At 57.1% G+C, this 9,842-nt stretch overlaps 1 protein-coding gene across 1 annotated transcript; it reads right to left on the bottom strand.

The window, feature by feature from the left end:
* Positions 1 to 393: 393 nt before the first annotated feature.
* TBX2 (T-box transcription factor 2) lies at positions 394 to 9,639 on the bottom strand. Its single transcript, XM_081270288.1, has 7 exons — positions 8,953 to 9,639; positions 7,600 to 7,867; positions 6,515 to 6,661; positions 5,230 to 5,306; positions 4,974 to 5,137; positions 3,906 to 4,540; positions 394 to 1,787 (listed from the first exon to the last, which is right to left on the bottom strand). The coding sequence occupies exons 1-7, from the start codon at positions 9,345 to 9,347 to the stop codon at positions 1,335 to 1,337; spliced, it is 2,139 nt and encodes a 712-aa protein (XP_081126414.1). The 5' UTR covers positions 9,348 to 9,639; the 3' UTR covers positions 394 to 1,334.
* Positions 9,640 to 9,842: the final 203 nt, after the last annotated feature.

The raw sequence follows: 9,842 nt of genomic DNA, 5'->3' as shown, positions 1-9,842 counted from the left end.
TTCCACGAAGGTGCCCCAGAAAGGGAGTCGGGAGGCCAGGCCGCTCCGCCCGTATTTGGTCTGGCTCCAAAGCTCAGGCTCCAGGCACCGAGCGCTCGAAACGGCAGTCAGACGGCGGGTGGCCAGCAGAGGGAGCGCGGCCGCGGGCCTGGGACGTGGCGGCACTGGGGACCGCGGGGGTTGTGAGGCGGCGCGGCGCCTTCTGGCCCAGCCCGCGCCCCGGCGCCGCCTGGCCTTGCGGCTGGGTACACCGCCCAGTGGTGCTTTGGTCCCCGGGGTGCAGCTGCCGCCCAACTAGGGGCGCTCAGCCTTTGCCCCCGCCTCTGGTACCTCCTTAAAGGTCTTGCAGCGCCCCAGCCCCGCGCGGCCCACAGAGCGCACAGCCCCGTTCACTTCGCATTATAGCGTTTTATTGTTTTCTCGCGTTTTTGTCGTTTCGTTCTCGCTCCGGAGAGAAAAGTGAAAACCTGAGGTGGAGCCCGCGGCCTGGGCAAACAAAGCCCGGGCGGAGGTGCCAAGGGGCCGGCGGGGTGGGGCCTCCTGTGGGGCTTGAGAGCCTTCTCCAGCAGCCAAGGACCCCTCCCGCCCTGTACAATATAGATGCTCATGTAAAATGAAAAAAAAATTAAATGCTATGAGTTAATCTCTATATGTACACAGCAATGTACACCTTTGAATAAATTAATACCAATTTGCATATTCTGGGAACCTTAAAGCTTATTTACACAAATTACCATTTATTTCATAAATATCTTTTTTCCCTGGGGACTCAAGGCAGAAATGCCACTCCCTCCACTGACCCAGGAGTGGGAGGGGCGCCTGTCTCTTGGGGGAAGAGGTGGGAGGACTAACCGGATAGGGCCCCTTCCAGCTCAAGTCTACACTGACTTCGGTCATCACTGGCTTCAGCGTCTCCCAGCCCGGTTTCTTACGAGGTACAGGCCCAAAGCCAGGGGCCCCAGGACTCCCTCCGAAGCTCCCACACCTGGCACACTTTCTGGCTTCTGGAATGGACCGCTGGGCCAAAGATGACGCCTGCCCCACTGTGCTGGAAGACCGCAGACCCCCACTGATGCCACCTTGAGGCTGGAGCAGATCTGGACCGAGTCCAGAGTGGCTCCGAAGTGACTCTGTTCCGGCAGCCTGATTTCTTGTGGAGGCCCAGGGAAGTGTCCCAGACCCGGGCTTGCCAGAGGAGGCTCCATTTTGGTCGCTGCAGCCCACTTTTGCTCCTTTATTTAAATAAATACCCATTCTGTGCTGTACACGTCCCAAGCAGCAGGGGCAGGCAGCCCTGGAGGCCTGCGAGGCAGCGGAGCGACCGGGTAGCCCCCTCACTTGGGCGACTCCCGGCTGGGGGAGAGGGCTCGTTGGCTCTCCAGCCCACTCACCAGTCTCTGGATGCTCTGCAGTTCACTGGCGGCCTCCTTGGCTGAGCCACTGGGCGACAGGCCACCGCGGGACGAACCCCCCACTTTTCGAAGAGCCAGCTCGGGCAGGGGGCTGGGCTCCCGGCTGTTGCCACCTGCAGCCTTGGAGCCCTCAGCCGCCAGCCCGGTGGTGAGGAGGCTAGTGCTAGGCGGGATGGTGACCGGGATCTGGTAGGGGCTGAATCGCAGGCGGGGCCGGGCACCACCCAGGAACGGACTTCGGGATAGGGAGCCAGCTGCGGCAGCGGCGGCAGCAGCAGCACTGGTAGCCGGCAAAGCTGAGGCGGCTGCGGCCGCTGCCGCCATGTAGGTGTAGGGATAGGGAAAGAGGCCTCCGAAAGTGGGCATTGGGATTCCCTGAAAGAAAAAGGAGACAAGGGTTAGACATCCTGCCTGAGATGTTTCTGAGGGTGACCTGGATGCTACAACAGTAATCCTTGCTCCCGTGTTTCAGGATATAAAACCCAAACTCACAAAACTGTAACCGCAGGTAGGCATGAGCCAGTGTGCCCATGGCCAAACCCAGTTGGTATGTCCATCATCTAGGTTATGACGCAAAGGCCTGGCACCATCAAGTTACAGTAGGTGTAAGGGAAAGGACATCCCAGGTGGCTGAACTAACATGAGCGAAGCCTAGAGGGAGGAAAAAGGGCAGGCACAAGGCCAGGTGGCAAGCAGGCAGCTGTGGCTGATTGGGAGGTTCTGCTCATTTAGAGCAGCATCCTTCCCACCCTTCCTGTCTGCCTGCTCCAAAGGGTTGAAGGAACAGAAAGGCTGGGGGCGAGGGGAGGCTTTGTAAAGTCTCCTTCTGATTGCTCACCTACCCAGGGATCCTTTGCTTCGGCAAGGGGCAGGGTATAAGTGCCAACTAGTTCATAAACTGGCCTAAATGTTCCACAAGGAACTGGCAACACCTCAGTGGCAGCTGAGGAAAGAATGCAAAGTCTTTGCCTGTGGATAGCACAGCAGCCAGAAAACTCTGGACAAATGCCCCTGAACTCATGAGGCCTGACTTTTGGATTATCTGACCTTTGAGATAATGGCTCTGTCCTCAGAGTGTGTGGATATGGGAAGGAGGGCTAGGGGGCTAATTGTGCTGGGCTCTGGGAAAGCCTGAGTCCTGGCTCAAACAGCGAAAAGGAAAGAAGCAGCTTAGGAGGGAGAAAATGCCTTTCCTGAGAGTTAAGCCCCACTGGGCATTTCAGATCTGGCATCCCAAGTCAGAAGGAAGGAAAGAGGTTTCATATCTCCCCAGGATTTGGCTCTACCTGACAGCTGGGACCCATTGCACTGGCTTGGGAACTTATCTACCCAGCAACTGTACCAACTGATGCCTCCTGAGTGCTACGTACCCTCACCCTGGCTTTGCACCTGTTCACCAGGCTGTGACTAGGAGCCCTGGCTTCCCCCATGACCTCCACAATGCCCATGATCATCACCAGAGTTTGTCTGGGGGGGTGTTCACACAGAGAACCAAGGGAGCAGATTAACCCTCCAGGCCTTGGACTCCATTCTCCAGAGGTTTCCCTCCAGCCTGGAAGCCATGTGATATTATTGATGCCTCAAATACTCCACACAACCTGATGCTGAGCTCTGTTTAAAACTCATTTCAGAACTCCTCCCCACTTAAAAAAAAAAATTTGCTTCTGAACCAAAGGAGCTTTCTCAGACCTGAACTCCTATTTTCCTTCCCTTGAGATAAGATCTCAAGGGTTCAATTTGCCAGAAACCTCAGAGGGAAGAAAATGAATGAAGAGATTCCAAATCTTTCCACAGGGAATATTCCACCCAAGTAACCAAAGAGGCGGCCCTCCCCATTAGATCTCCTTATTGTGCCGCTGGCCTCATTTTCATAAACTCTCTCTGGGGAGCTGAGTACCCCGCTTCCCTGAGATGTGGCTAGGAGAGTTGGGGGACTCAAGGTAGGGGAAAGACCAGTCCTGTCCTTCACCAGTGTTGAAGGTGAAGAAGGGCTTCACCTTCCTAGAGGGCTTGAAAGGGACCAGAGATATCTGGAAGGTGGGTCATTTTGATAGTCAAATGTCCAAAAAATAATGTAAAATTTCCTCTTCCCTTTGTCCATTCATCATAGCCTTTCAGGACAGACAGTGAGCCAAAGATCTTCCCAAGAAAATTTTCTCTGAGGCTAGAGGAGTGAATTATACAAAAGTTAGGGACAACCACTGTCTGCCAGAGTACAACCTCTCTCACTCCTAGGAGTTATAGGGAAGGAAACAGACTCAGGGTAAGGGACTTGACCAAGGTCATATGGGAGTCAGAAGCAGAGCCCTTGCCCATCCTAGACTACACCTCCGAATTTAGGTGACCTAATGTGAACTGATTCTCTCCTGTACAGGGTTTTAGTCCCCTGGAGGGTCTGAGAGCCTAAGGCATCCCTCAAAAGCCCTCTGCCCGCCTCATCGTGCAGCACACTTCCCCTCCCTCCCTCGCGCTGCCCTAGACCACAGGCCTTACCTGAGATGCCAGCATGTGCTGGGAGAGGTGGAATGGGAAGGGCGCGGCGGTGCTTGCTGCGCTGGCCGAGGGACCCAGCCCGCCTGCGTCTAGCCCCGCGGCTGTGCCGGGCCCAGCGCCTCCTCCATTGCCGCTGCCCGCCACCGAGGCCAGCAGGTGACCCATGCCCATGGCGGAGAAGGCGCCGGGGCCCATGGCAAACTGTCCTGGGTGCAGGAAGAGTGGCTGGCCGGCACCCAGCGGCCCAAAGAACTGCTGCCCGTGCAAGTGGCTGGAGAAGGCCAGGCCGGGTAGGTGTCCCGCGCCCAGGGGGGACGCACTGTCTGTCTGCACAACCAATGGCGTCAGGGCAGGCTCTTTGCCCTCGCTCGCCTCCTTGCGCCCCTCGTCCTTCCGCCGGGCTTCTGCGCGCTCCTTCTCTAGGTTCCTCAGACTGAACGGGCCGTCCCCGCCGCTCTCCGACGGTTCCTTGCCCCTCTCAGGACTGCGCCTCTCCCGGGCGCGCTCAGGTTCGGTCAAGCGAGAGGGGCTGGCGCTGTCCTGACCTGGGCTGCGGCCTAGCGCCCCTCCGGCGCGCTCCTCATTTAGCCGCTCGGGCTCTGGGTCGCTGTCTGCGGCACACGACTTCTCTTCGGCTGCGGGGAGAGAGGGCACGCAGGGTTACAGGGACCTGGATGGAGACAGACGCGAAGCCCTCCCCTGGTGTCTGGGACCCGTCGGGTAGACTTGGAATAGCCAGATTTTGAGGAGGTCGAGTCCAGAACCTTCTAGGGTGAGGCAAGAAGCAGCTGCAGGTCACCTAATCCAAGATCCCATATTTACAGTAGAAGAAAGGAGGAAAACCTTACTGTCATAAAGTCACACAGTCCGCAAGGGACCAAACTCGGAATTCAGCCGGTTGTTTTGGCTACCAGGGACCGACCAAGCAGGGGAGTCCCAGGTTGGAAGCCCTATCCCAGACGCATCGCTGACACATCTCCAAATCCTGAGCAAAGGGGCAGATTGGCGACCTAAGGGGTCGCTTCCTTGCTCCCTTCCCTATCCCAGGACCAACCACCTTCTCCTCACCTCGGGCCCGGTGCAGGCGCAGGGGACTGGGCGCAGCACCGGGAGAGGGCGGTGGTTCCCGCACAGGTGGAGGGTCGCAGGATGAGGCGTCTGACTCCGCGCCATCGCGCTCCGGCTTGCAGTGCTCCTCGTACAAGCGCAGAGTAGGCAGCGTCAGCTGCTTCCTGAGGTGGGTGCAGAGGGAGCGGGTCAGCCAGGAACACATCCCTCCTGTTGCCCTGGGCACCCGCCCTAGGTTGTCCGCCTTATCCCTCACCTTTTCTCCCGCCGGCCGTTCCCCGTGTCCCTGAAGCCCTTTGCAAATGGGTTGTTGTCGATCTTCAGTTGTGTAATCTGCGGGGACCGAGGAGGTAGTGCTGGGTCAAGACCTGGCACTTTCAGTCTGGACAGGGGCACCCCGAGGTCAGCGACTCCCAGTCGCAGAGTGGAGACCAAGGGATTTGGTGCCCGCCCACCTGGTATGGGATGCCCGCAGGCAGGCATCGAGGAAAGCTACAAGGTCTCAAAAAAATTAAAAAGTAAAAATTAAAAAAAAAACTGTTCAAGAAATAATCCTTCAACCTGCTCACACAGGCCCAAAGCTGTGCGCAGGCAAGCAAACAAGCCCGTGCGGTCACACAGGTTAAAATATTCGGCACCTGAGCGGGCGCGCACAGAGGCAGTGGCTCACACACAGGTTCTCAGGTGCAGGCAAAGACAAATCATCACACTCACCAGCCCGCACACACGCAAGCATACACAGAACAAACAAGTGCTCACAGAAGCAAACGAATTCAAGCGCTTCCATCTATATCGAATGCACCTAAATGGTGAACGCATAGTCAGGCGAACACCCTGGTTCATAAAGACAAAACCACCCTCTAGAACACCGGGACACTGGGACACTAGTTCTCCGGACAGCAGTGCACGTGGGCACAGGCCTACTGGGGGTGATATTTGCTCCACTAAAAGGAGAATAGAAAGGCAGTAAATAGAAAAAGCCCTTTAACTTGAAGGAAAATTCTCGTAGCATCTTCCAAGGGGTCTGGGACCTGGGCTGACTCTGAGTTGTAGCCAGGGGTGCTTCCGGGGCTGTGTCACCGGTCCCACCCTCTGACTCTCGGGAGAGTAAAAACTGGGTCCCGAGTTCCTAGCGTTAGTAGAGCTTGGGCAGATTGCCTCGGGCTCACTCTTTTCATTTAAATTCCCATCTCCGAGCCAAGACATAAACGAATAAAATGTAAAAATGTCAGCACGGGGCCAGGAGTCCTTGCTAATTGCTAAGTAAACATCTCCACCCGAACGAAGGAGCGCCCAGCTGTTCGTGCGCCCCAGGGGAGCTTGTGTGTACGTGTCCTGGGTTTGAGAGGGAGCCTGAGGGTTTTCTGTGGGTGCTGCACTATGGATGCGTGAGACTCGATGCTCGGTGCTCAGGGGTGGGCTGTGAGCACTCGGAGCTGCTGTTCCGGGCTGCGCGTGGGTGTGAATGGAGGGTTGGAGCTGGCGAAGGTTACAGGCGTGGTCCAGGGCCTGAGCACCCCACTCTCCCATCATCTCCGCACCTTGTCGTTTTGGTAGGCAGTGACAGCAATGAAGTCGGTCTCGGGAAACACATAGGTGCGGAAGGTACTGTACGGCAGCTTCAGGATGTCGTTGGCTCTCACGATGTGGAAGCGCGGCTGGTACTTGTGCATGGAGTTCAAGATGGTCTGCAGGGAGGGCGCGGGTCAACCAGCAGCCCCAACCCTCTGCCCAAGCTTTTTTCTTCTCTCTGACCTCTTCTTCCTTTCCACCTCTCTGACTCTCCGTTCTGCCCACCCTCCACCTTCTTCTGTCTTTTTTTGCTTTTTCTTGCCTATATTTCCTTTTTTTCTATACTCTTACATTTTTTTTTCTTACAGCTTCTCTATCCATTAATTTTTTTTCCTCCATTGGAAGCAGAAATAAAACAAAGCAGGCGGCCGGGGAGGGGGCATGCGTGGAAGCCAACTCTGCTTTAACCTCTCTTGCTGTTGGCATTACTAAGCCCTAGAAATCCTATGGAAAGAGGATTCCTGGGAGGTGGGGGCTCACCAACTGCTCTGCCTCAGAATGGGCAGCCCCCTTTGCCCCACAGAACCCCAGCTTCCTGGCCACTTGCTGGGACCTTGGCTCAGACAGAAATGGAGAGACCCCCCTCACTCTTTCCTCCTGACTGGGTATCTGCCTGTGAGGGGGCTGGAGAATGATCTCAAGGAGGCTCTGGGGGTCTGATTTGACTTTTAAATTCCCTAGTCTTGGGGAAGCGTGAAGGAATGGGCAGGTCTTCCACGCTCAGCATCTACAGCAGGGTGACTTCCCTAGGACCAGCGTTGCTTCACCCAGTCCCTTAGGGAACCTGCCTCCAGCTTGACTCAACTTGAGAAGGGACTCTAAGGCCTGTAGAGAGTTGAGATTGGAAGTAGCCTGGAGATTACCTGCTAAGGACCTGCTGTTCCCCAGGCTTGTAGAGCAGAGCTTTCCTAGGCACAGTGCAATGAAGTGTTGGTGGGGCATCCTGGCGGTTTGGCCAGGCTTTCCCCACCCCAATTCTGCCTGCTCCCTCTAGCTGCTCCTTCTAGCTGCAATGCAAGTGCTCTTAACCCCATCCCTGCTCAGTCTCACTTACGAAACCATGCTTGTCCGAGATGTTGTTGGTCAGCTTCAGTTTGTGGAAGGCCACAGGCTTGGCCATCCACTGTTCCCCTGTGGCTGGGCTGTCTGGGTGAATGTACATGCGTTTGGGCATCTCCGGATCAGCTTTGCCTGCCACCATCCAGCGTGAATTGTGAAACTTATAGCGACAATCATCAGCAGCCACAATGTCCATCAGCAGGATGTACTTGGCCTTCTTGTCCAGGCCGCTGACTCGAACCTTGAAGGGGGGGAACATCCGCCTCGGAGGGAGGGAAGGGGGAAATGCTATTGGGACTTGGCTGCTTGTTCCGATGACCCCTTGCCCGCTTTACTTCTCCTCCAACCCATACACCCCTAACTGAAGGTTTCCCATCGGTTTCCCTGTTGTGGCTGGTCTGCCCTCTTACCAGTGCCTGGGAGAACAAAACTGTGGTTGTTACTCCTGGGAGATAATATTTCTGCCAGTCAGAATCTCTCTTATAAGGTCTTCCCTCAACCCTGTGCTCAAATCGGAGGACCCTCTTTCTCTCTGTTCTGAGTTGAATGTCATTGCTCTGGAAAGAAATCTAGGCCTTTTAGAAATGCACTCCTTTCTACTGGATCTTCCTGAATTTTGTTCAGGGGAAATTCACACTTGGGACAGAAACTCCCATAAATAAATTTGAACCTCTCCTAAATATATTAAAAAGGTATCTATTTGGGGCACTAGCTTACAGCCCTGAACAGGATCCTGACCCGGTAGTTCGGGGGAAGAGGGTTAGCCTGAGGCCTGGAATTCTCAGTGACGATTGGAAGGGTAGAAGAGTTAGGAATTGTGGCTTTCTTCTGGTTTTAAATCCTGGGGCGAAAGGAGCACCCCTAGGTCCGCCGAGCTCCAGGACCAGGACAAGACTCCTGGCGGGTTAGACCATGGGCTCAGCGGTCCTGGGGCTTGCTGCTGGACCTGGCGCTAGAGGGATGCGAGTCCCACTGCGGACTTAAGCAGATAGTTCAGGAAATGCTGCCTCTCCCTGGAGCTGAGACCGATTCAGTGGCAGAAAAGAAAGACCCCATAGGGCATAAGAGACCTGCCAGGGCCGAGCTGCCGGGCCTCCTTGGCTTTCAGACTCAAAACGGCCAGGCTGTTCTTTAGGCGTATGTTTTCGTTTTATTTCGTTCGGGGATGTTTGCGTATTTTTAAAAAATTCGCTCCAGTACCGAATGAGAAAAAAGTCAACTTGATTGTGGAGCGAAGCATAGCGCCTCTTGGAGCCGGGAGCCCAGAGAGAACGTGGATTAGGTGCTGGTTGGTGCTGTCCGGTACCCCAGCCCGCCCGCCAGCCCGCCGGCCCTCTGGCCTCCCTACCTCCCGGACTTGGTGATGACCATCTCCGTGCCCAGCTTGTGGAACTGGTCCCACAGCTCCTTAGCCTCCAGCGTCACCTTGGGGTCGTCCTCCACTTCGTCCTCGGGCTCCAGGCTCTTGAGAGAGCGCAGATGCGCCGCGGGCGGGTGCGGGCCGAGCGCCGAGACGTGCAGCCCCGCCTCGGCCGCTGCTGCTGCCGCTGCGGCCGCGGCCGCCGCCCCCGCCAGGCCCGGGTCGGGCAGAGGCTTGGCCAGCGCGCCGGGCGGCAGCGCGAGCGCAGGAAAGAAGGAAGGCTGCGCCGCCGCCAGGAAGGCGGACATGGGGAAGTCGGCGGGCCGTGGCGCATGGAACGGGTGGTAAGCCATGGCGCTGGCTGCCAGCACCGGCTCTCTCATCGGGACATCCGGCCCAGGCGCCCGGGGGCCGGGGCCGGGGGCGCGCAGCTCGGACCCCCGGCCCGGGCGGCGGCGCGCGCGGAGGACGGACGGCCCGGGCGGCGGGCGCGGCAGTGGCTCCTTCTAGCTCCCGGTCCCGCGCTCCGCTAGGGGCGCGGGGCTCTGGGCGCGGGGGCGGAGGGGGCTCTGCTCTGGGCTGGGCTGGGCTGGCCCGCTCCGGCGCCGGGGACCACGCGCGACTGGTTAGATCTTGTCGTGATCTCTGGAAAACTGTGACTATCTCACATGTCCTGCCCTGCTCGGATCCCCTGCGCTAACGAGCCAGGCCCCCCTTGATTGCTGATTTTACGCTTTTTGGACCAATTGTGGGTCTCCGGGGGCGGGGTTTTGACAGCTCAGGCCAAGCTCCGGCCGGGAGGGGGGGGCCGGGGAGAAGGTGTCGGAAGCCTCAGCAGTAAGAAAACATGTCAACAGAATAAAATATTAACCAATGAC

This window comes from Spermophilus citellus (assembly GCF_964194105.1).
Source record: "Spermophilus citellus genome assembly, chromosome: 17".
Classification (NCBI taxonomy): domain Eukaryota; kingdom Metazoa; phylum Chordata; class Mammalia; order Rodentia; family Sciuridae; genus Spermophilus; species Spermophilus citellus.
The sequence above is the reverse complement of the archived record's forward strand: the minus strand, read 5'-3'. Positions and strand labels throughout refer to the sequence as shown.

Coding starts and splice junctions, on each gene's coding strand:
- TBX2 (XM_081270288.1), bottom strand. CDS start 9,347: ATGAGAGAGCCGGTGCTGGCAGCCAGCGCCATGGCTTACCACCCGTTC. Junction 7,868..8,952: donor GTCATCACCAAGTCCGGGAG/GTAGGGAGGCCA, acceptor CCTCCCTCCGAG/GCGGATGTTCCCCCCCTTCA. Junction 6,662..7,599: donor TCTCGGACAAGCATGGTTTC/GTAAGTGAGACT, acceptor CCCTCCCTGCAG/ACCATCTTGAACTCCATGCA.